The sequence below is a fragment of the Oncorhynchus nerka genome, linkage group LG10 (assembly GCF_034236695.1).
Source record: "Oncorhynchus nerka isolate Pitt River linkage group LG10, Oner_Uvic_2.0, whole genome shotgun sequence".
Taxonomy (NCBI): domain Eukaryota; kingdom Metazoa; phylum Chordata; class Actinopteri; order Salmoniformes; family Salmonidae; genus Oncorhynchus; species Oncorhynchus nerka.
This window is the reverse complement of record NC_088405.1, coordinates 86,311,966-86,336,094: the sequence shown is the minus strand read 5'-3', so window position 1 is coordinate 86,336,094 and position 24,129 is coordinate 86,311,966. Positions and strand designations below refer to the sequence as shown.

Below are 24,129 nucleotides of genomic sequence, written 5' to 3'. Positions count from 1 at the left end.
AAATGGATAGTTTGGACTGAAATAATTTTGGCATTTGTGTGCACTCACTGTAAGCAAGTCCCTCACCCAGTCAATCCCATGACCTTGGAAAGGACCACACAATTAGGAAGTGGCAGCGCCATGCTATTCCTAACGGTTGCACTTTACACTTTACGGAGCCATTAGTTAATGCCACCTCAACTCACCGGCTTGACAGATATTGGACACCGCACCAAAGTGTTCCACAGGGAGAACTCTATCTGTCCCAAAGTTGTCCATTCCCACTAGGCACATACTGTTTGAATCAACATTGTTTCCACAACATTTCAATGAAATTACGTTGAACCAATGTGGAATAGACTTTGAATTGACATCTGTGCCCAGTGGGTTCCTATCTCTGCTATAATTGAATTTAAGATGTGAATAAGGTGAAAATTAACATATTATTGTTCATGATAATAATAAGAGCATGTAATCCATTTATGAAGAATACAATAATACAATTTACACATTTTGAGTCATGTGAAATATAATTACGTAACATAAATAATATTCACCTGAGAAGAAATTGGCTCATAAAATGTATACCGCGAGGGTGAGTAGGCGTGGCTACATTCACGTTGCGAGACGCGCGAGGAGGGAGTTCTAGCGCTTCGATCACATCGACAGTGTTTATCATTTTGGCACACAATAATGACATTAATTTCCAATGAAACGTCTTGCAGCATTGCGTTTCAGAAGCAGTTGCAGTGCATTCTGTATGGTGCATACGATGTATTTATCGAACGTGTGCGTCAAACTGTATGTGTAGACAGCTTGACAGAAATAGTAGCAGAAGGTGAATGTTGAACTTTTGTTGCACACATATCCAGATGATGCTGCGTACTATTTTGCGTAAACCCTGTCGGTGTGTTCGAAGCGTAAACAGCGTAGCGCCAAGTAGCCTGTAGTCCAGTCGAGGTACTGGTGTGTGAAGTCTAAACTGATGTCTGCCTTATTCTGTCGTCTGCTGAACTCGTGCAACATGTAACAGTTTTCTGTTTCTGCTTCATGATACAATCATATCCTCAGTGTAAATAATCATTTTGAGAGAACAGTTTAGAAAATAAGACAACTTTCATTGCACTTTTATTTTTTTGGGCAATCAATCTGCGCATCTTTCCCTGATCGTTTCAGACAGTCCTGTTCGTGGGTCCTGGCAGGTATCCGCATGCGTCGTCCTCAAACAATTGATGCCGTGAGCTGTTCTCAGATTTTTAAATAGGCTTACCTTTTATATTTTATCTGGACATGTTATTTCTCTCAAAGACCCGCGGCATTTGAAGGTAGGTTGTGATGTTGTCTGCTTGAATGACTATTCAGCGCAAGCTTTCTATTGTATCACTGGATACTAAGCGGAATGCCCTCCATCTACCCCGCTCAAAGTCGGCAATGCGGTTTCATTATCTAGGCTACTTCAGCATCGCTCACTGGAAGTAGTTTGGAATATGTCTTTTAAATTGACTAGGGTGACCTTATCAAAGATACCATATATGACATTCATATTGGACTGCAAAATCACAAATGTTAGTTCGTTTGTAGCCTACCGCCAGGCGACCACTCAAATGCAAATATTAAGTTTGCATTCAGCCTACATCCAGTTGTAATAGAGTGAGTGCAGTCTTTTTCTTCTGAATGCCCACGGTGGGTTGAATCATACATGGGTTGATATTGCAGTAAACTAGAAGAAGACAGGCTTTGTGCTGTGCATACTAAGTAATTTTCACTATGTTCAATTTGAAACGAAGTTATCGTTAGAATGACACATATGGTCAGAAATGCCGGTTTGAATCGGACTGCTTGTTGTACCTGTCTGTATTTGACTCGAGCTACACGGTAGGGATGACATTGAACTGTGCAAGCAAGCTACGTACGTGGGAACTGAAGTTTTGCGCCCTCCTTTATAGTTCTACAGTATGCCTCCTGTCCTGGATGGTATGGGGACGGGTTGTGGAATTTCTAGTATTTTACACCCTCAAACTATAAATCAAAGGAAGTTGGGAAGAAGCAGAAACCTAATGTTCTCCAATTTCATATTATTCATCACTTTGCTGGCTGCACAGAGAGATGAGATGGCCCCAGTGAAAACAAAGTTGACTTATGTATTATCCTTCAGAAAGTTAACTATTTGTACTTACTTATTTTGTAGGCAGCAGGTAGCCTAGTGGTTAGAGCGTTGGGCCAGTAACTGAAAGGTTCCTAAATCGAAGGGTAAAAATCGGTCGTTCTGACAAGCCTTGACAGCTTGTTCCTAGGCCGTCTGTGTTCTTAACTAACTTGCCCAGTAAAGTAAATAAATAGTTACTTTGTAGCATGTGCTAATTGAAATGTATTAAACTGAATAAAGTACACTTTTCTGGGGGTCATTTAGCCTACTTGGGTAAATACAAGTATTGTAGACCTACAGTTTGGGGGACTTCATTGGATAATTTTGAACTATACCTATTTCTAGTGCCTTTAATCTATTACTAGTGCCTTTAATCTATTACTAGTGTCTTTAATCTATTACTAGTGTCTTTAATCTATTACTAGTGTCTTTAATCTATTACTAGTGTCTTTAATCTATTACTAGTGCTTTTAAGCTATTACTAGTGTCTTTAATCTATTATTAGTGTCTAGCGACTGCATTTGGTTCTGGGTGTGGAGATGAATCACTTACAGCCAGGGTTGGGGAGTAACTGATTACATGTCCTGCTAGTGAGTAATAATCAATTAATCATATTTTTGTTTATTTTTTACTGTAACTAATCAGTTAGGTTAAAAGCTAAAATATTGTAATAAAATGACAGATACTTTTGGTAAACTATACGAGTACTTCTTTGATTACTTTTAAATTCAGAAAGGATATTTGTATAAAAATAATACTTTGACACCATTCAATTTAACATTTAAAAAAGTTAAAAGTTCAAGTTTGTTCCACCTTAGCAAATCTGACCACAAGTCAGACACCGTTAGGATGACACTCCAAATACCACATTCGTTGTATGGAGGAGAACAAGGCGCAGCGTGATAAGAATACATTCTTCTTTTAATTAAATGAAGGACACTTAACAAAATAACAAAATGAACGTGCAGCTACAATAACAAGTGCTGACAGGCAGCTACACATAGACAATAACCCACAAAATACCCAAGGAATATGGCTACCTAAATATGGTCCCCAATCAGAGACAACAATAAACAGCTGCCTCTGATTGGGAACCAATCTAGGCAACCATAGACATATAAACACCTAGATATACAACAACCCCTAGACATACAAAACCCCTAGAAAAAAAACTACACAAACCACCCTCGTCACACCCTGACCTAAACAAACACCAACGTTTTGGCATCATTTGCCTTCTTTGGGTAATCCAAAAGGTAAATTGATGACAATGTTGGACTAGTACCTGTAATGGATTGCATTAAGAAAGTAACCTACCCAACCCTGTTTACAGATGTAGGATCTTAATTTTATTACTCTTTTGTTGCTGAGAATTTTCCAAATTTGTAATGTATTCAGGGTTTAAAAAGGCTTCTAATGTTTGTAATTTCCACTTTAAAATGTCAGACTTGATTTGCCCTAACGAAAAATGTATCAAACCCTACAAAAAAAATCCATTATATATAATCCACGTAAGAATTCACATTTCCTGTTGCTGCCAGATTATTTTTATGCTGTAGCAAACTGGCTCAAATTAAGATCCTACATCTGTACCATGCACTTAGCATGTACTTACACACTGTGCCGTCAATGTGCCTCACAACTTTCCCCTGACCTACTGTAAAAATAAAAAAATAAAAGGAAGGAAGAATCTTACTGAAAGTATTATTTTCTATCCTCATATTTTATGTTATCCTCAAACAAGAATGAGTACTCTACAATAATTAAGCATTTGCCTGATTAGTCAGCCAGTTTCCAAGGTATCAACTTCCTTATGGTTATATGAAAGTAGTCTATACTCTTTCGAAGAATTCCGCAAATTCACAATCGGAAAGAGGATCTCTTGACAATCTCTCCACCCAACACAAGTAGAGCTTTACCATGATGTGTTGTCTCAAACCATACGTATGTGTTTACTTTTCTCCCATATAGGTTGGGCTCCTGTTGAGGGTGGTCAGAGATAGAGTCACACCACTACGTGTAGTACTGAGAAGAGTGGCCAAGTTCCAATACACGGACTGGTGTATCTAGGTAGGGTGGTCCAGCCCAGGCTCCAGGCTATGTCTCCCTGGCTGTGGGAGAGCTATTCCATGCTGAGTTGAAAGGGACCTGCTTAGCTGGGGAATACGGGAACAGACATGGGGCTGGGACAGTCCAACAAGGCTCCTGTCACCGATGACACAGAGGAGAGTGAGTAATGACCAATGACTGTTTATGAATGGACAAAGCCATCGATCACGTGACACCATTCATTCCTATGTGAAGACTCAATATCACATTGAAGCCAAATGAAGTGGGTTAAGATGGGGTCTCGTGAGACATAACATGCTCATTTTGAGTTACTCCGGGAAGTGACTTTGAAGGCTACCTCAGTGCTGCTCCTACTCATTGAGTAACTAAATGATCCTTATAACTTCTTCTATGTGCGATTTTAAAATAGTCTGTTCAAGAAGGATATACACTGAGTGTACAAACATTCCATGACATAGACTGGCCAGGTGTATCCAGGTCAAAGCAATGATCCCTTATTGATGTCACTCAATCCAAAATTAAATCTAGAATCGGCTTCCTATATCGCAACAAAGCATCCTTCAGTCATGCTGCCAAACATACCCTCGTAAAACTGACCATCCTACCGATCCTCGACTTCGGCGATGTCATCTATAAAATAGCCTCCAACACTCTACTCAACAAATTGGATGCAGTCTATCACAGTGTCATCCGTTTTGTCACCAAAGCCCCATACACTACCCACCACTGCGACCTGTACGCTCTCGTTGGTTGGCCCTCGCTTCATACTCGTCGCCAAACCCACTGGCTACAGATTATCTACAAGTCTCTGCTAGGTAAAGCACCGCCTTATCTCAGCTCACTGGTCACCATAGCAGCACCCATATCTCCCTCACTAGCTTTAAGCACCAGTTGTCAGAGCAGCTCATAGATCACTGCACCTGTACATAGCCCATCTGTAAACAGCCCATCTATCTACCTCATCCCCATACAGTATTTATTTATTTATCTTGCTCCTTTGCACCCCAGTATCTCTACTTGCACATTCATCTTGCACATCTACCATTCCAGTGCTTAATTGCTAAATTGTAATTACTTCGCCAACATGGCCTATTTATTGCCTTAACTCCCTTATCTTACCTCATTTGCACTCACTGTATATAGACTTTTTGTTAAAAAAAATTCAACTGTATTATTGACTGTATGTTTTGTTTATTCCATGTGTAACTCTGTGTTGATGTATGTGTCGAACTGCTATGCTTTATCTTGGCCAGGTCGCAGTTGTAAATGAGAACTTGTTCTCAACTAGCCTACCTGGTTAAATAAAGGTGAAATAAAATAACAAATAAAACTTATTAAATCCACTTCAATCAGCGTAGATGAAGGGGAGGGGAAAGGTTAAAGAAGGATGTTTAAGCCTTGAGACAGTTGAGACATGGATTGTGTATGTGTGCCATTCAGAGGGTGAATGGGCAAGACAAAATATTGAAGTGTCTTTGAGCGGGGTATGATAGTAGGTGCCAGACGCACCAGTTTCCCGTGTGAATCATGATTGGTCCACCAACCAAAAGACATCCAGCCAACTTGACACAACTGTGGGAAGCAGTGGAGTCAATATTGGCCAGCATCCCTGTGGAATGCTGTCGGCTCCTTGTAGAGTCCATACCCTGACGAATTGATGATGTTCTGAGGGCAAAAGGATGTGCAACTTAATGTTTTGTACACTCAGTGTACACCTGGTGTATTAGAAGCCAATTATTGGTACCATGAATGTCTTCAAAACATTTTTTCATTTACATGAAGATTCACCACGAAGATTGCAATTTTTCCATTTACTATGCAGTACCGCAGTCAGCTTTGAACTTCCATGGCTCCAATGAGAGGGGTCAGTCGTTCTCCCTTGGTAATGACCCAGGCCAACCTGTTATAAAGTGGGCAATGGGGATTATTTGATATTCATCCTGTTGGATCTGTCTTTGCCTGTATAAGCTTCTCTGAGTGTATTCCAGTAGCCTCTATACCAAAAATGAATATGACAGATTGAACAACAAACAGATGAAGATAAATAAACAGAAATGTAAGCATCGGCAAATCCACAGTTACTAACATTAAGTCTTAAAAGTTAGCTATGTGTTTCTGAACAATGCAATGGTGTAGGATCTTAATATGATCACCCTGTTGCATTATAACTTTCCTGTAATGCAGGAAATTTAAAGCTTGTAGTGTATTTGAGTTTTAAAAAGGTTTCTGAAGTTTGTAATTTCCTATTTGAAATTTCAAACTTGATTTTCCCTTTCAAAAACATTATCAACCCCTACAGAAATGTCCATCAATTATTAAGATGTTTCCTCCCTTTCATCTACACTGATTGAAGTGGATTTAACACGTGACATCAATAAGGGATCATCGCTTTCACCTGGATTCAACTGATCAGTCTATGTCATGGAAAGAGCAGGTGTTCTTAATGTTTTGAATACTCAGTGTAATGAGTCTACAGTTAGAGTACATTAGCTATTCAAGGCCTCTCACTGGGTCCCTCTTTAATTAAAGCCATTATGTTTTTCTCTATATTTGACATAATGAAGTATATGTCATCTGAGGGTGTTTTACATTTTGTGATGATGTACGGTTTCTACAGCTAACCTTCTTCACTCCCTAGAATACAGTTACTGTCACAGTATAGACAAGAGAAGAGATTCATCGATGGACTAACAAGTTCTGTAAATGTTCATCTCTATCATATTAATGAAGGTGACAGAGCATAAGCGTAGGATTCTTTATTGCACAGGATGAGGACAGGATCTTGGTAATGGCTGGAGTGGAATCAGTGGAATGGTATCAAACACATGGTTTCTATGTGTCACATGGTTTCTATGTGTTTGATGCCATTCCATTCGCTCTGTTCCAGCCATTATTATGAGCCGTTCTCCCCTCAGCAGCCTCCACTGATTTATTGGTAGGTCAGCTTTGACAGACAGACAGACAGACAGACAGAGTACAGAGTGTACTATGTCTATCTCTACAATTGAATATTTTCTAGAACGTACACTTTGGACATGGTTTGCTGTGACTCGAGGCACATAGTTATCTAATGCCGTTTCCAGAGTAATAGTCATAGACGTATTTCAACGTTTTCTTTCCTGTTATTTGAGATTCTGCCATCGATCAACCTGTTAGAAAGGAAAAGTTACCCATTATGAACAAAGTCATCACCTCAGAAATAAAAGTCATGTCGGACTCAGAATTGTACTTGGGAGGTCAAAATAACCGGAGTGCTCCTTGACGTTGTTGTTATGTCTTTGACATTGCAGTTGTGTGTTCATTTTTCCAATGACACACATTTACTGCCTGGACACCTGGGATAATGACAAGGATAATGAGAGAGACAAAGACAGACAGACAGAGAGACAGAGACAGAGAGACAGATTTAGTACATCAACAGGACTGAGTGCTTTATGAGACTATTAAGAATGGGAACGAAGTGTTCCTGTTTACAGCAAACACACATTCAGTTAGTGATCACAACAATAAAGAAGTAAATTACTGGACGTGATTATTTATTGACTCACGCTGGGGTAATCTTAAAAACATCACTCGGCAGTAGAGATGTGGTAATAATGGTCGAATATAACCGCAGCTGTCTGGGACTGATGATGTTGCTGTTGATGATGTCATGTAATACCTGGGACATTGATTGGTGGATTAAAAAAACGTATTACTCAGTTGGCTATTGTCCCTGGAACCAAAATCATGTCATGTGTATTACGTATTACAGGTAGGACATGACTTTGTCCTGTTAACCATCATGCTAAAGCTGTGCCTTGTCCTCCCTCCCTCCCCACCCTAGCTGTCTGTTTGTCCTCCCTGTCTGTCTGTCTGTCTGTCTGTCTGTCTGTCTGTCTGTCTGTCCTCCCTGTCTGTCTGTCTGTTTGTCCTGTCTGTCTGTCTGTCTGTCTGTTTGTCCTGTCTGTCTGTCTGTCTGTCTGTCTGTCTGTCTGTCTGTCTGTCTGTCTGTCTGTCTGTCTGTCTGTCTGTCTATTTGTCATCCCTGTCTGTCTGTCTGTCTGTCTATTTGTCATCCCTGTCTGTCTGTCTGTCCTCCTGTCTGTCTGTCTGTCTGTCTGTCTGTCTGTCTGTCTGTCTGTCTGTCTGTCTGTCTGTCTGTCTGTTTGTTTGTTTGTTTGTCCTGTCTGTCTGTCTGTTTGTCCTGTCTGTCTGTCTGTTTGTCCTGTCTGTCTGTCCGTCCGTCCGTTGTTTCTCTCCCCTGGACACGCCCGTTTGGTGATCATGCTTTATTCACGCTCCGGCTGACTGGGACCCATGGGTTCTGTTTCAGTCGCCACAGCAACCACATGACTTCCTTAGACATGGCTGCTCAGCAGTGTACGTGAGGCTCCACTATAGCCTCTCTATAGAGAGAGTGTGAGTGAGAGAGAGAGAAAGAGGGACGGACGGATGGACGGACGGACAGACAGATGGACAGACAGACAGACAGCGTTATAGACAGATAGACAGAGTAACTAACTGACACTGCAGCCTCTTTGCACCTAACATGACTGCTCTGCTGTCTCCTCCTAGTCAGACCACAGCTGTCCTACCCTAAGCCCCCATCACATCCAGTTAGGCTCAGAGCCTGAAGCGAGGGATATTATGATATATCCACTCCAGAGAGGAAGCCCCATGTGCTTCTTTAATAGCAGGGCTGGTAAACAGTGAAGCTCAACTAGCGGAGAGGGGAAGTGCCACTGATACATGACTAACTGAACATATAATTACCTGTCGCATCCAATCCATCTGCTTCGATGGGATGTGGGGTGTTGCTGCTCGGTGGGGGGGGGGGGGGGGGGGGTGCACCGGCCAGGTCACATGAAGGGGGACAGAGAGTGGGCGGCAGCTGCATGGCACCCTGGGAGACGGTGGAAAGAGAGAGGGATAACCTTCTGTCCCTGTTACCATGGCTGTGAAAATAGGCCACAACTGTCTCCAATTGGAGAGAGTGTAATCAGTGTACGTGTGTTGAGGGAAAATGTAAGGCTCAGAGCAGGAAACTGCTGAAAGTCAACAGAAATGTTTATTCTGTTCAGTGGAAAACATGCAACGTCTTTACATTTTTTTGTGAAAGTGTGTTGTCTTCTTCTGGGCTATAATGTAAACTGCCTCTACTTTCTCTCCCCAAGTTCATTTTATATCAAGGGGGCAGTCTGTCTGCATCTGCTTGTGGCATTATTATAATGAGCTGAATGAAACAGCTGACTTCCTGTTTAGAACCTTTTACATATTAGTCTATAAGGCTACCTCACGGGCTTTTAAAAAGGACACGGACTGTAAATTATTTTTAATGTCATTTCATTGGCATTTGATATTCTCATACCTACTTTATTCATTATTCAGAAACAAGATAGTGATTTAATGTGATGCTGTTTCCCTGATATGGAAATGAGCAGATGCTCCTCTTTTTCCACAGTTAATTTCGATCACTTCCAAATCTTAAGGGCTATCGGGAAAGGAAGTTTCGGGAAGGTAAGTCTGTTTTAGTAAATTGCTGAGTCAAGGAGCAGCTACCTACTGTGACCTTCTTATCATTCAAAAACACACACACACCATTTAGTTTCAGGACAGAATTTAGCCCTAGCATCTCAGATAAGTCTAATTAAAGTGGTTAGTCTGTTGCAGGTTGTATTGAAGCTGCTATTATGATTGGCTAAATGGCTATTATTATGTAACTAGATATCTACACATTAAATCATCTTTTTTTTGTCTTGACAAGGGGAACCCAGGTTTCCATCCAATTGGCGACAAGATTTTAATGTAAATATTCAAAGATGTCCACAAAAACAATATGCAAATGTTCCCACCAGAGATGTGTTTTCATCAAATTGACTTGTTGAGGATAAAAGGCTGTGAGTGATGACGTAGTGCACATAGAAAGTACTTTTGCAGTTAAATTCCCATGTACCAAATAAGAAAATACAAGTTCATTTGGTTTCCATTTCAAATCTACAGATGGTTTTGTCACAAAAATGTCCCGACTCTGAACTGGGCACGTGCGCTCTAGCCAAAAGCTCGCAGGAACAGTAGGCTGGCCTACATTAGATTATTATGGATAAGATTGTTTTTATTCATTAAACGGTTGTCACGGCCTGACCTTAGAGATCCTTATTATGCTCTATGTTTGGTTATGTCTGGGTGCGACTCGGGTGGGAAATTCTATGTTTTCTGTTTCTTTGTTTTTGGCCGAGTGTGGTTCCCAATCAGAGGCAGCTATCTATCGTTGTCTCTGATTGGGGATCATACTTAGGCAGCCCTTTTTCCCATCATTAGGTTGTGGGATCTTGTTTTCTGCTTAGTTACTGTTGCCTGACAGAACTGTGCATTTTCGTTTTAGATTTTGTTTTAAGTGGTTTTTGAATTAAAATCATGAACACTTTCCACCCTGCGCCTTCGTCTACTTTTTCTACCACCAGTGAGAGCCGTTACAACGGTAGCCAAGCAGCCGATCATCATGTCACCAGACCCTCAATATTTATTGTCACCTTGCACATTCACCAGCCTGTGAAGTTCATCATAATTTCATTCATCTGTAGCCTAATAAACTACATGGTTTTCCGAGTCGTAGTGGGAGGGCCACACACCATATCATCACATGACTCCAAGTTCACTTAGATATGATGGTTATAATATCAATATTTACAAATAAAAGTATTCCACCGCCATTTATCAATTAATTAATTTTACAAACACAAAAGATCCCACCATGTCGAACGAATAAGTTGTCTATCGACGATTATGAATTTGTACCGACATTTCATGTTTTTACTTTTTGTTGTTGTGTCAGGTAATTAATGCGCATAGTTACAGTTGCAATAGAACTGCTTGTGTTTACATATAAGTAAAACAACACTGCAATGGTCAGTAAGAAACACATTCAGTAAACTCAGTTGATAGCATGATGAATGCACAGCTATTGTCTGTTCTCTCTAGGTGTGCATTGTGCAGAAAAAGGACACAAAGAAAATGTACGCCATGAAGTACATGAACAAACTGAAGTGTGTGGAACGGAACGAGGTCCGCAATGTCTTCAAGGAGATGCAGATCATGCGGAACCTCGAGCATCCCTTCCTTGTCAACTTCTGGTAAGTCTCTGTGTGTGTGTGTGTGTGTGTGAAAGAAAACAGGAATTGCCAGGAACAAGTGTTATGAGGATATTGTGGTTAATTATCTGTAGCGAGAGGACTCTCACCTTGAAAATGGCATAAGCTTGAATGCGCTTGCCAATCTCACATCTATACATGTTTGCCCAGCCAAGACATTGACGTCTAGAATGAGGAGGACACACAATACAATGAAGTAGAACAAAACCTCAGACTATCTCAATTTGTCTTGGATAAGCCTGTGGGTAGTGCCTTGTGTTGGCTTATTGAAGTAAGTACATTGTAAAGGTATATTGACGTTAGTCATCAAAAAACATATTGTCTTTACGTTGGTTGATCTCTCAATATGAATCACCGAGAATCACTATTAATCATTCACTGCACATTTATGACCAGTTGAATGCTTTCACAGCTCCATTCCTTCCACATATTTGCCTTATATAGAGATAGGCTCATAAAACCAGTGAGTATCGACCCCTAAAAAGGAGCTGATGACCACTAAAGCTCCTGAGTGTCTTTGGCACTCGATACAGCTCTTATCACCTTGGAGAGGTTAGCGTCTAAAAGGAAAGGCACTAACTTGAGACCAGCCGCTTAACTAGCTGTGTGTGGACTCGGATGAGAGAAGAGGCTAGTGGAGTGGAGGACTGAGGGACTGACAAGTGTGGCTAAAGAAGAAAAATAACTGCCATGCTTCCGGTAGTCCAGTTTGGGATTCAAACATTCAATGGCTCGAATGGCTGCTCATTTTTTCTATTTTGTATTGTTCCTCTCTTAGTTACCCAAGCTGAGGTAATTACTGCAGATGACTCTGATATTTATACACAGGCGCGGTTATTTGGGATTTGGCTGTTAACAGTAATGTGAAATAGTTTAGACTCGTTCCTAATTTGACATTGAAGAACTCCAGGTATTTTATGCCTCTCTCTCTCTCTCTCTCTCTCTCTCTCTCCTCTGTCTGGAAATCTCTTCATTATTGCAGGCAGCATCGGCAGCTGGCAGGGACTCACTATCTATGACTGAATCTTTTAATTACTATTTGGAGGATAATAAGCAGAAACGTTCAGTAGTGGAGCCTGTAGTAGAAGAATGGAGCCGTCTGACAAACATACAATGCTTGCTGTGTGAGACAACAAATCCAATAAAAAAACAGGCAGGGAGAAGGTCATGCTTTTGGCAGGGTCTTTAAACGCTTGGAGCGCGCTAGTGGAATATGTCCCTGTAAGATGTGCTTAGGTCAGCTCAGCTGCCCAGTTGGTCAAGTTATGATTGTCCTGAGTGAAGAGCTCAAGGTCATGTCATAGTGTGGGAGATTACCTGCTGCACTCGCAGAGCAATCAGGCGACACGACAGTCAGCGTCCCCCTCTCCTCCTTTCCCACTCTCCTCCTGCCCTGCCCCCTCCCTGCAGTCACTGCAGTTGTGACTGTCTCTCAGATGAGGTGTTTGTATATGCCGGCCACTCAGCATAGCAACAACAAAGACTCGTCTCCTGAATGGCAGTGCAATTAGAAATCTATGAATGTGCCATCTGGTGTGTGTGTCTACTCTCTGTCTGTAGTCCTGTCTGTAGACCTGTAGCCCTGTCTGTAGTCCTGTCTGTAGACCTGTAGCCCTGTCTGTAGTCCTGTAGCCATGTCTACTCTCTGTCTGTAGTCCTGTCTGTAGTCCTGTAGTCCTGTCTGTAGTCCTGTAGCCATGTCTACTCTCTGTCTGTAGTCCTGTCTGTAGTCCTGTCTGTAGTCCTGTAGCCATGTCTACTCTCTGTCTGTAGTCCTGTCTGTAGTCCTGTAGTCCTGTCTGTAGTCCTGTAGCCATGTCTACTCTCTGTCTGTAGTCCTGTCTGTAGTCCTGTAGTCCTGTCTGTAGTCCTGTAGCCATGTCTACTCTCTGTCTGTAGTCCTGTCTGTAGTCCTGTAGTCCTGTCTGTAGTCCTGTAGTCCTGTCTGTAGTCCTGTAGCCATGTCTAGTCTCTGTCTGTAGTCCTGTCTGTAGTCCTGTAGTCCTGTCTGTAGTCCTGTAGCCATGTCTAGTCTCTGTCTGTAGTCCTGTCTGTAGTCCTGTAGCCATGTCTACTCTCTGTCTGTAGTCCTGTCTGTAGACCTGTAGCCATGTCTACTCTCTGTCTGTAGTCCTGTCTGTAGTCCTGTAGCCATGTCTACTCTCTGTCTGTAGTCCTGTCTGTAGTCATGTCTGTGGTACAGTAGTCCTGTCTGTAGTCCTGTAGCCATGTCTACTCTCTGTCTGTAGTCCTGTCTGTAGTCCTGTCTGTGGTACAGTAGTCCTGTCTGTAGTCCTGTCTGTTGTACAGTAGTCCTGTCTGTAGTCCTGTAGCCCTGTCTGTAGTCATGCCTACTCTATGTCTGTAGTCCTCTAGTCCTGTAGTCCTGTATACACTCTGTCTGTAGTCATGTATGTAGTCCAGTAGTCATGTAGTCGTGTCTGTAGTCCTGTCTCTGTCTGTAATCATGTAGTCCTGTATGTAGTCCTGTCTGTAGTCCTGTAGTCCTGTCTATAGTCCTGTAATCCTGTGTGTAGTCCAGTAGTCCTGTCTATAGTCATGTAGTCCTGTCTGTAGTCCTTAAGCCCTGTAGTCCTGTGTACTCTCTGTCTGTAGTCCTGTAATCCTGTGTTTAGTCCAGTAGTCCTGTCTATAGTGCTGTAGTCCTGTTTGTAGTCCTTAAGCCCTGTAGTCCTGTGTACATTTACATTTACATTTAAGTCATTTAGCAGACGCTCTTATCCAGAGCGACTTACAAATTGGACTCTCTGTCTGTAGTCCTATAGTCATGTCTGTAGTCCTGTCTTTAGTCCAGTAGACAGACAGGCAGGCAGGCAGACAGACAGACAGATGCACTCTGTGTCCTGACCAGAGCCCGACTCAGCAGCACAGCACTCACTTTTATATTTGTATGTGTATTTGTTAGGGATCCCCATTAGTTCCTGCCAAGGCAGCAGCTACTCTTCCTGGGGTTTATTAGGGATCCCCATTAGTTCCTGCCAAGGCAGCAGCTACTCTTCCTGGGGTCCAAACACATAAAACAAAAGATAAAACAGTACATCATATAACATTATTACAATGTACATGTGTGTAGAGTACGTGTGCTGGAGTGTGCGTGTGTATGCGTGTATCTGTACCTGTGTGTGTGTCTCTTCACAGCCTCCACTGTTCCATAAGATGTTTTTTTATCTGTTTTTTAAATCTGATTCTACTGCTTGCATCCATTTTTTAAATGTAACCTTTATTTAACTAGGCACGTCAGTTAAGAACAAATTGGTATTTACAATGACCGCCTACCCCGGCCAAACCCTAATGATGAGGGCCAAAGGTGAGCCGCCCTATGGGAGATAAAACAGTTACCTGATGTGGAATAGAGTTCCACATAATTGCACCATAACGGTGACCAACGATGCCCACAAACTGTTAGGGCCTAAATATAGCTGTCCCAACTGCAAAGTCCCGACAGCAGTCCCAACACCTTACCACAGCTACACCTGGCTATCAACAGAGCCTTGTCTGGCAGAAAAACAGTTCATTCAGCCTCATTTACTGCCTTTAAAAAAAACTTAGCTGATATGGCTGACTTGCTTAAACAAATGTAGTTTCTAATGACAATTAATATGTACTAACTATGGCATAAGGGACGCCGAGCGGATAAGAGGCAGAACTGTAAGATAAATAACGGGGCCATATACAGTGGGGCAAAAAAGTATTTAGTCAGCCACCAATTGTGCAAGTTCTCCCACTTAAAAATATGATAGAGGCTTGTAATTTTCATCATAGGACAGACAAAATGAGAATTTTTTTTCCAGAAAATCATATTGTAGGATTTTTAATGAATTTATTTGCAAATTATAGTGGAAAATAAGTATTTTGTCAATAACAAAAGTTTATCTCAATACTTTGTTAGATACCCTTTGTTGGCAATGACAGAGGTCAAACGTTTTCTGTAAGTCTTCACAAGGTTTTCACACACTGTTGCTGGTATTTTGGCCCATTCCTCCATGCAGATCTCCTCTAGAGCAGTGATGTTTTGGGGCTGTTGCTGGGCAACACAGACTTTCAACTCCCTCCAAAGATTTTCTATGGAGTTGAGATCTGGAAACTGGCTAGGCCACTCCAGGACCTTGAAATGCTTCTTACGATGCCACTCCTTCGTTGCCCGGGCGGTGTGTTTGGGATCATTGTCATGCTGAAAGACCCAGCCACGTTTCATCTTCAATGCCCTTGCTGATGGAAGGAGGTTTACTCTCAAAATCTCACGATACATGGCCCCATTCATTGTTTCCTTTACACGGATCAGTCGTAACGCCAAGATATCAGGTTCGATTCCAGGGCCACCCATAAAATATGAGCCTACATGACTGTAAGTCACTTCAGATAAAAGACTCTACTAAATGGCATATATTGTTATTATCATTAAGCTGTCGGAGCTGGATTAACTCCTGAGCTGTTGCAGTCACTGAAACTGTCTGGAGCAGAGACACTGATGGAAGAGATGTTGTTATTGAAGGTAAATTTTCTCTCTAACTGCACTGCACATCCTGTGGAGTGTATCACAAGTCAGGAATTCCTTCATTGAATCAACAATGAAGATGAACCACGCGTTGAAGTGAATGAAGGGTTTAGCCAAAAATGCTCATTGGCATCAGTGAAGTAGTGAAGTGTCTTGTGTCTTTCATTCGACATGCTTATTTTGTAGTTGTCTTAATGTGTCAAACACGGTTCTCCACTCTTTGTCCTTTACTTAACCAGGAAGGTCACCTGCATGCAGTAAACAAACCTATTATTAGTCTTACTGCCATACATGACATGTAGTTTCCCACTGGGCACAGACATCAGTTCAACGTCTAGTTCTGATCGATATTTTATTGAGTTGTCAACTAATGCAAATTCAACTTGAAATTAACAAAACATTTCACCATGTCATTGGATTTAGGTTAAATGTTGGGTGAAAAAAATACGAAATTCCCTGATGTTCATGAAATCCAATCAGTTTTCCACTTTGATTCAACTTAATCACATTCAATTTTGGGATTGAAAAGACGTGGAAAGAACGTTGATTCAACCACTTTGCCCAGTGGGTTCTAGTCAACAATCTGCTGTACCTTGCATATCATACGACCCAGGCAGTAATCCACGACCCAGAATCCCTTTACTGCACACCACTGCCTGGCCTCTCTACATAACAGCACTGTCCACACATTCCCTGCAAACATCACATTATGTTACAGGACACTGATATGTCATACTTCTGGCAGGTTCAGTTAGTGGAAGGTTACAGACCTGGGATGGTGTGGCTGAGGGGGAGGCAGCTCAGTGAACTTCAGGTGAAGCGTGTTAAGCCATAAGGCAGTGGTGTGACCATGATGCCTCACATCTTGTGCCTCCTCAGCGGGGGCTGCTGGGATGGGGCCGGGCTGGGGTGTAATTTCACCCCAAGGGCTGACGATCGACAGCAGCTGAGGGAGCATTAGCCTCTGGCTGATGGGAACTGTCAGTCATCTGTTCTGCAGCGCCAGGCTTTAGTCAGCTACTTCTGAGAAGGCTTTAGTTCTGGTTGTGTGTAAGTGGGTGTGGGTGCGCCGTGCGTGTGTGCGTCTGACTGTGTAAGTGGATGATTTTGTACCTGAAGTTGTTCCGGTATTTCAATCAGCACATTGGAATGGGTTGACTTTAAGTTGAGCAGAGCTATAAGCCATTTAATATACTTTCTGATATTGATTCAAGGCATGTATTTTCTGTCGAAGTATATTCTCTGTCATAGTATGTACACTACATTGTAAGCCAGTATTATGCCGTTGGAATATTTTAATTGGATTTGAAGCAATTATAGACACAATATGGGAATCAATTAAAGATAAATTATTATCAATTTCCTGTAACATATAGAAATTATGTTGTGCATTATGGGCTACCTTTTCAATACAGAAACCAATATCTGCACCTACTGTATATGCGTTATCAAAGACCCCTTTTTCGGGACAAACATTAATTAGAACCCTCTGGTCCAAAGTCCATTACATTTCTCTGTAGGTGATTCCACCCCACAAATAGCTTACTGTGAGATGTTCTGGTCCTAAATTGGCCTGAAGGGCATTTTCTGGTTACATTGAACTGCATGTGAGGCAGAATGAACTGACCTGGGAAGGGAGCGTCCATGCCAAGAAAACAAATCAGAATCCCAGATGAAGATAATAACCAGGTGGCAGTGAGTGCCTGATGGGGATACTAAATTACTAAAAAAATGATCATGTTTTTTTCCCCCTTTTCAAGGCATTCCTGACAAATAACAAAATGGTTGCCTCACGCACTAGAACTCTAATGGAAACATTTCAATGTAATTTACCAATTGGCTCTCTTTCTCTCTCTCTCTCTCTCTCTCTCTCTCTCTCTCTCTCTCTCTCTCTCTCTCTCTTTTTCTCTCTTTATTTATTTCTAACTCTCTCTCTCTCTCTCTTTCTCTTTCTCTTGTTCTGTATGTAATTCTTTTCCTGTGTCTAATGGCCACTTATTTACAGTTTTTCTCAATTGCTAAAACACAATTTCTGAAACCTTGCTCCATTTCCTGAAAACATTACAGTTTTTCTCAATTGCTAAAACACAAATTCTGAAACCTTGCTCCATCTCCTGAAAACATTAAACACAAAACCTCATCTTCAAGCACTATTTACATAACCTCTGACTCCTCTCGCAAAATGAAACATTTGCCTCAAAACAGTTTTACCTGTGTTCAAAATGAAACATCAAACAGTGATCAAAATTATTTACACTCTCAAGCAGTCAGTAAACAATACACCTAAAAATGGAAACACATTGTTCAAAAGATACAATTCTCAGGGAGAAGTACATTTTGAATCTAAAAAAATATTCATATTTTTCCGTCATTGTCTTTTGATGAACGAAAACATGTTCTATCATAGTAGCTCAAAATTGATCAGAAATGACTACTCTGCTTTGCTCTTTGCTCTTTGCAATTTTGTTTTTTGTTCTTCCTCCTCCTTGTACCCCTATTTTTACATTACTGTACCCTGCATCTCACAAACTTGTCCTTTATCTCTGTGATACTGTAATTCTTGTTCTTTGTTGATATGAACCTGCAACCAGTCAAAATCTATTGAGCAGTCAATACTGTTAATAAATGGAAAGCACAATGTTCAGGGCCATACAATTTGTCCATTGTACAGTATACAGCCTACAATGCACTGTACTACAGTATACAATACTAAAAGGGACAAAAATCAAAGGAGTAAACGTGATCAATGTGCTCCTTCTTGTCTTTGGGCTGGGTCAGGCCAGAGCACTTCGTCGACATCACAAGCAATATTGTCCCTCCTGAGGCAACGGGGGAAGAAGCCTCTTGTGTGATGTATCCAGCCCTGACATGATTCCTCACCTATATCACCACAGGCTAAATCCATGGCTTGCAGCAGATTTACTCTGGTGTAGGTTTGTCTATCATACACTTTCCATCTCTAAGAGGAGAAAAACTCCTCAATCGGATTCAGGAAAGGCGAGTATGGAGGGAGGTTCATAAACTGCAGTTCATAAACTGCCCATTGATGTTAAACCATTCCTTTACCTGAGCAGCTCGGTGGAAACTGACATTGTCCCACACTATCACATAGGTGGGAATGGGATTCTCATTTAGCTCTTGACCCTGCTGCTCTTGAACCTGCTGCTCAAATAAAATATCTCTTAGATTGGCAATACATCTTAGAAGGTGCTGGGTGTTATATGGCCCGAGTGTAACATGGTGATGTAGAACACCATGGTTGCTGATAGCAGCACAGATTGTGACTTTGCCACTTTGTTGACCACTGACTTCAACAATGGCCCGCTGTCCAATCATGTTTCGGCCTCTCCTTCTCTTTGTTAGATTGAAGCCTGCTTCACTGACAGAGATGAACTCATGGGGTCTGTCCAAGGATTCCAAGTCAATTATTGTCTGTGTAGAAATACAATATACTGTATGTAGAGAGACAGTGCTATACTGTAGAGTACAATTAGTACAATTAGGCTTCTGATTCACATACATTGTATGTACTGAAGAGTAATGCCATTCACATAGTATGTGTTAGTACTGTAGACAATCTGGATTACAGTAAATGTTTCTGAATGTATACTTACTTGCACATACTGAGCTCGCAGTTCTTTCACCCTTGGTGAGTTGCGCTCAAAAGGTACTCTGTATACTTGTTTCATTCGCATCCTGTTACGATGGAGGACACGGTCAATTGTGGAAATGCTGACACTGTCGATTCCCTGGAAGTGTGTGTTGTCTTGTATCACTCGTTCCTGGATTTCTCTGAGTCGTATTGCATTATCTTGAAGGACCATGCCAACTATAACGGCCTCTTGCTCCCGAGTGAATATAGCTGTCCTTCCACCTGCATGTGGCAGCCTTGCAATTCTACAAAAAGTAGTTGTGCAGTTACAAAACATATTCATGCAGTACAATACATTTATTTTTTTTTTATTTTTTATTTCACCTTTATTTAACCACATACAGTGATTAACTTTACAAATGTCTATTGAAACAGCTGCATATAGTGTAGTACAGTAAATTTGCAATTGCAAAAATACAGTAGAATCCTGTACCTGTTCTCTTCTCTGAATGTCCTGACTATGGTGGGCACAGAAAATCGTCTCAAATTGGGTTGCACTCTAAGTCCTGCTTCCCTCATTGTCAGTCCATGGACAAGAACATGGTCTATAACTGTTGCTCGAATTTCATCAGCTATTTCCACTCTTTGTCTTCCTCTTCCTCTTCGTCCTCCTCTTCCTCTTTCTTGCCCTCCTCCTCCTCTTCCTCCTCGTCGCCCACCTCGCATACGCACTCGTCCTCGTCCTCTCACATTGTTTCTCCTATCCAGTCTCCTTCAACAACCTGTTTGCTCTCTGAACTGGCTTATATTGGTTGTGTCGCATCATATGAAACAGGTTAAATCTATTTTGAGTGGTTGTGTTCAATCAATGACATATGTTCTCTATTTGTATTTGATTGTTGCCACTTGTGTTTACCAGTATGGATGACATGTGCATTAGAGTGCAGAATGTGTTTTGAGAATGAGAATGTGTTTAGAGTTTTGCTGAAAAGTCTAAGTGAGATCTGCAAATTGTGTTTTACCATGTGAAATGGTTTAAGGTATTGACAACAGACTGCATAATTAGCTAAATGAGTCCAGACAACTGAGAACTTTGTTCAGCCAATGGGTTTTAGTGTTTTAGAAATTGAGAAAAACTGTACTATCACTCAGGTCCGGGCGGGTCCGTGTCGAATCGTAATCACATAAAATATCACTGTCATAAGTATGAAATCCTTCTAACAGCATACAAGAGAAAATTGGCTTTGTGTTCTGGCTGTAATTATAATCCACATAAATAATTCACAATTCCTGTTCATGCAGGATTATTTTCCCTCTGTAGCAAACTGGCTCAAATTAAGATCCTACATCTGTATGCATCAATATTCATACATTTTTTCATATACATAATATGCTGCAGAAACAGTCACTTGTCGCTCATATAAACTATTGTTTTCTCTGACACTTGTATGGCTCGTTAAGACTCTATAGTCTTAGAACTCAAGTGTCTTTGAATATGTATGAGTACGTTTCCGTAATGGCCTTCTGCCATTTTGGCCTCAATAAATAACAATAAGCAATCATCACATACCCAACTGTAGAAATGTGGCATGCATGGTGTGAGTCGGGGGCAGAATTTGTTTTTCTCCAACTTGTTGATCGTTAGTGAATGACCTGGAAGCAAAATGCCATTACCACATCTCAGATGAGCCCAGACTATTTCAGTCTAATTGGGATGGAGATGTGTTTTACTGAGTTAACAGGTTCATTGTATAACCCTGACACTGTTCAGTAATCACAGACAGATAGGGCTTGAGAAAGTGATTGTTATTCAGTTTTGTGGAGGGTGTGTGTGTGTGTGTGTGTGTATGTGTATGTGTGTGTGTGTGTGTGTCAAATCAAATCAAATTGTATTTGTCACATACACATGGTTAGCAGATGTTAATGCGAGTGTAGCGAAATGCTTGTGCTTCTAGTTCCGACATTGCAGTAATAACCAACGAGTAATCTAACCTAACAATTCCACAACTACTACCTTATACACACAAGTGTAAAGGGATAAAGAATATGTACATGAAGATATATGAATGAGTGATGGTACAGAACGGCATAGGCAAGATGCAGTAGATGGTATAGAGTACAGTATATACATATGAGATGAGTAATGTAGGGTCTATAAACATAAAGTGGCATAGTTTAAAGTGGCTAGTGATACATGTATTACATAAATATGGCAAGGTGGAGTAGAGGATATAGAGTACAGTATATACATATGAGATGAGCAATGTAGGGTATGTAAACATTATATTAAGTGGCATTGTTTAAAGTGGCTAATGATACATTTTTACATCAATTCCCATCAATTTCCATTATTAAAGTGGCTGGAGTTGAGTCAGTATGTTGGCAGCAGCCACTCAATGTTAGTGGTGGCTGTTTAACAGTCTGATGGCCTTGAGATAGAAGCTGTTTTTCAGTCTCTCGGTCCCAGCTTTGATGCACCTGTACTGACCTCGCCTTCTGGATGATAGCAGGGTGAACAGGCAGTGGCTCGGGTGGTTGTTGTCCTTGATGATCTTTATGGCCTTCCTGTGACATCGAGTGGTGTAGGTGTCCTGGAGGGCAGGTAGTTTGCCCCTGGTGATGCGTTGTGCAGACCTCACTACCCTCTGGAGAGCCTTATGGTTGTGGGCGGAGCAGTTGCCGTACCAGGAGGTTACAGGATGCTCTCGATTGTGCATCTGTAGAAGTTTGTGAGTGCTTTTGGTGACAAGCCGAATTTCTTCAGCCTCCTGAGGTTGAAGAGGCGCTGCTGCGTCTTCTTCACCACGCTGTCTGGGTGGGTGGACCAATTCAGTTTGTCTGTGATGTGTACGCCGAGGAACTTAAAACTTACTACCCTCTCCACTACTGTCCCGTCGATGTGGATAGGGGGGTGCTCCCTCTGCTGTTTCCTGAAGTCCACAATCATCTCCTTTGTTCTGTTGACGTTGAGTGTGAGGTTATTTTCCTGACACCACCCTCCGAGGGCCCTCACCTCCTCCCTGTAGGCTGTCTTGTCGTTGTTGGTAATCAAGCCTACCACTGTAGTGTCGTCCACAACTTGATGATTGAGTTGGAGGCGTGCATGGCCACGCAGTCGTGGGTGAACAGGGAGTACAGGAGAGGGCTGAGAACGCACCATTGTGGGGCCCCAGTGTTGAGGATCAGCTGGGTGGAGATGTTGTTACCTACCCTCACCACCTGGGGGCGGCCTGTCAGGAAGTCCAGTACCCAGTTGCACAGGGCGGGGTCGAGACCCAGGGTCTCGAGCTTAATGATGAGTTTGGAGGGTACTTTAAATGCTGAGCTGTAGTCGATGAACAGCATTCTCACATAGTTATTCCTCTTGTCCAGATGGGTTAGGGCAGTCTGGTTGCGATTGCGTCGTCTGTGGACGTGATATGGTCCTTGACAAGTCTCTGAAAGCACTTCATGATGACGGAAGTGAGTGCTATGGTAGTCGTTTAGCTCAGTTACCTTAGCTTTCTTGGGGCCAGGAACAATGGTGGCCCTCTTGAAGCATGTGGGAACAGCAGACTGGGATAAGGATTGATTGAATGTGTGTGTGTGTGTGTGTGTGTGTGTGTGTGTGTGTGTGTGTGTGTGTGTGTGTGCGTGTGTGTAATTGTGTGAGTGTGTGCGTATGTGTTCAAGAGTGAAAGGTGGTTATCATGAACTTACAGCATGTGTTTGCTTAGAGGACAGAATAACCGCTCTCATCAGAGCCTAAACTGCTCAGGTTTCATGACCGTCCCACTTTGATGTAGTGGCCTGTGGGAGCAAGAAGAAGAATCCATCAGTGAAGCATAGGAAGCAGAATTTCTACTAGTAAGGACTCTTGTGTTCACTATCGATTCCCTGTAGAAACTGCCCTCCCTCCTGGTACAAGCTGCTACAGCTAAACCAACCCGTTCGTTCATTCATGAATATTCTGACTGGCTTCCCCTGGGGAGGCTGGCTGGGTCACGTCACTATGAAAGAAAAAACTTTTTACAATATAAGGAAAATAACCAGCTATTTCTCCTGCTGAAAAAAACGGGGCAATTAATCCCTCTCCTTGGGTAAGTTCTTGTGACAGCTACCAGACTCTCTCACTTCAGCAGACTCCGCTGAGAAAACTGCACAGCACTACAGAGAGAGTTTCTTAGATCTGACTGGCAGCTCCTTATAAACACATCTTAGTCATTCCAAAGAGATGTAAGTCCTCAGAATGTGTGGCAATCACTTCTGTGGTTCCATCATAGTCTGCTTCTCTGCGGGTCATTTGAAACATTGACAAGAAGACATCCATGTGATTATTCTGCCACATGGTTTTGTTTCTTTGTAATCTTCAGCAGGACAGGGGCATTCTCAGACCTTTGTCCAACATGTTGAACTAGTCCACACTTGCCTACAGTCACCCATGGGAAGACCTGTGGAGTCGTATGACTAGCTGTCGGTGAGAGAGAGAGTAGATGTGATGTTAATTTGATGTTACATGTGTTTGATCTCATCTCAGGCGCTTTGGCTTCCCTCGGTTGTTCAGTCAACTATCCGATAGCTCCCCAACATAATAGACTGTCTCTTCAGAGGTACTTTTACATCTCACAATGGATCTCTTGAAGTTTTAAAGACTGCAGATTTGCAGAGGCCCCACCCCCACTGTGACACTGTTGTCTTTGGGCCTAACTTATTCTCC

The 24,129-nt window shown here is 41.9% G+C and overlaps 1 protein-coding gene across 1 annotated transcript in view; it reads left to right on the top strand.

Annotated features, from left to right (window-relative positions):
• The first annotated feature begins 832 nt into the window (after window positions 1–832).
• LOC115136201 (serine/threonine-protein kinase 32A-like) overlaps window positions 833–24,129 on the top strand; it is a 97,036-nt gene continuing 73,739 nt past the window's right edge. Inside the window, exons 1-4 of the mRNA XM_065023894.1 lie at window positions 833–1,304; window positions 4,097–4,354; window positions 9,639–9,694; window positions 11,156–11,307. Coding sequence (XP_064879966.1) covers window positions 4,303–4,354; window positions 9,639–9,694; window positions 11,156–11,307 — 260 coding nt within the window. The 5' untranslated portion in view covers window positions 833–1,304; window positions 4,097–4,302. The remainder of the gene's footprint in view (window positions 1,305–4,096; window positions 4,355–9,638; window positions 9,695–11,155; window positions 11,308–24,129) is intronic.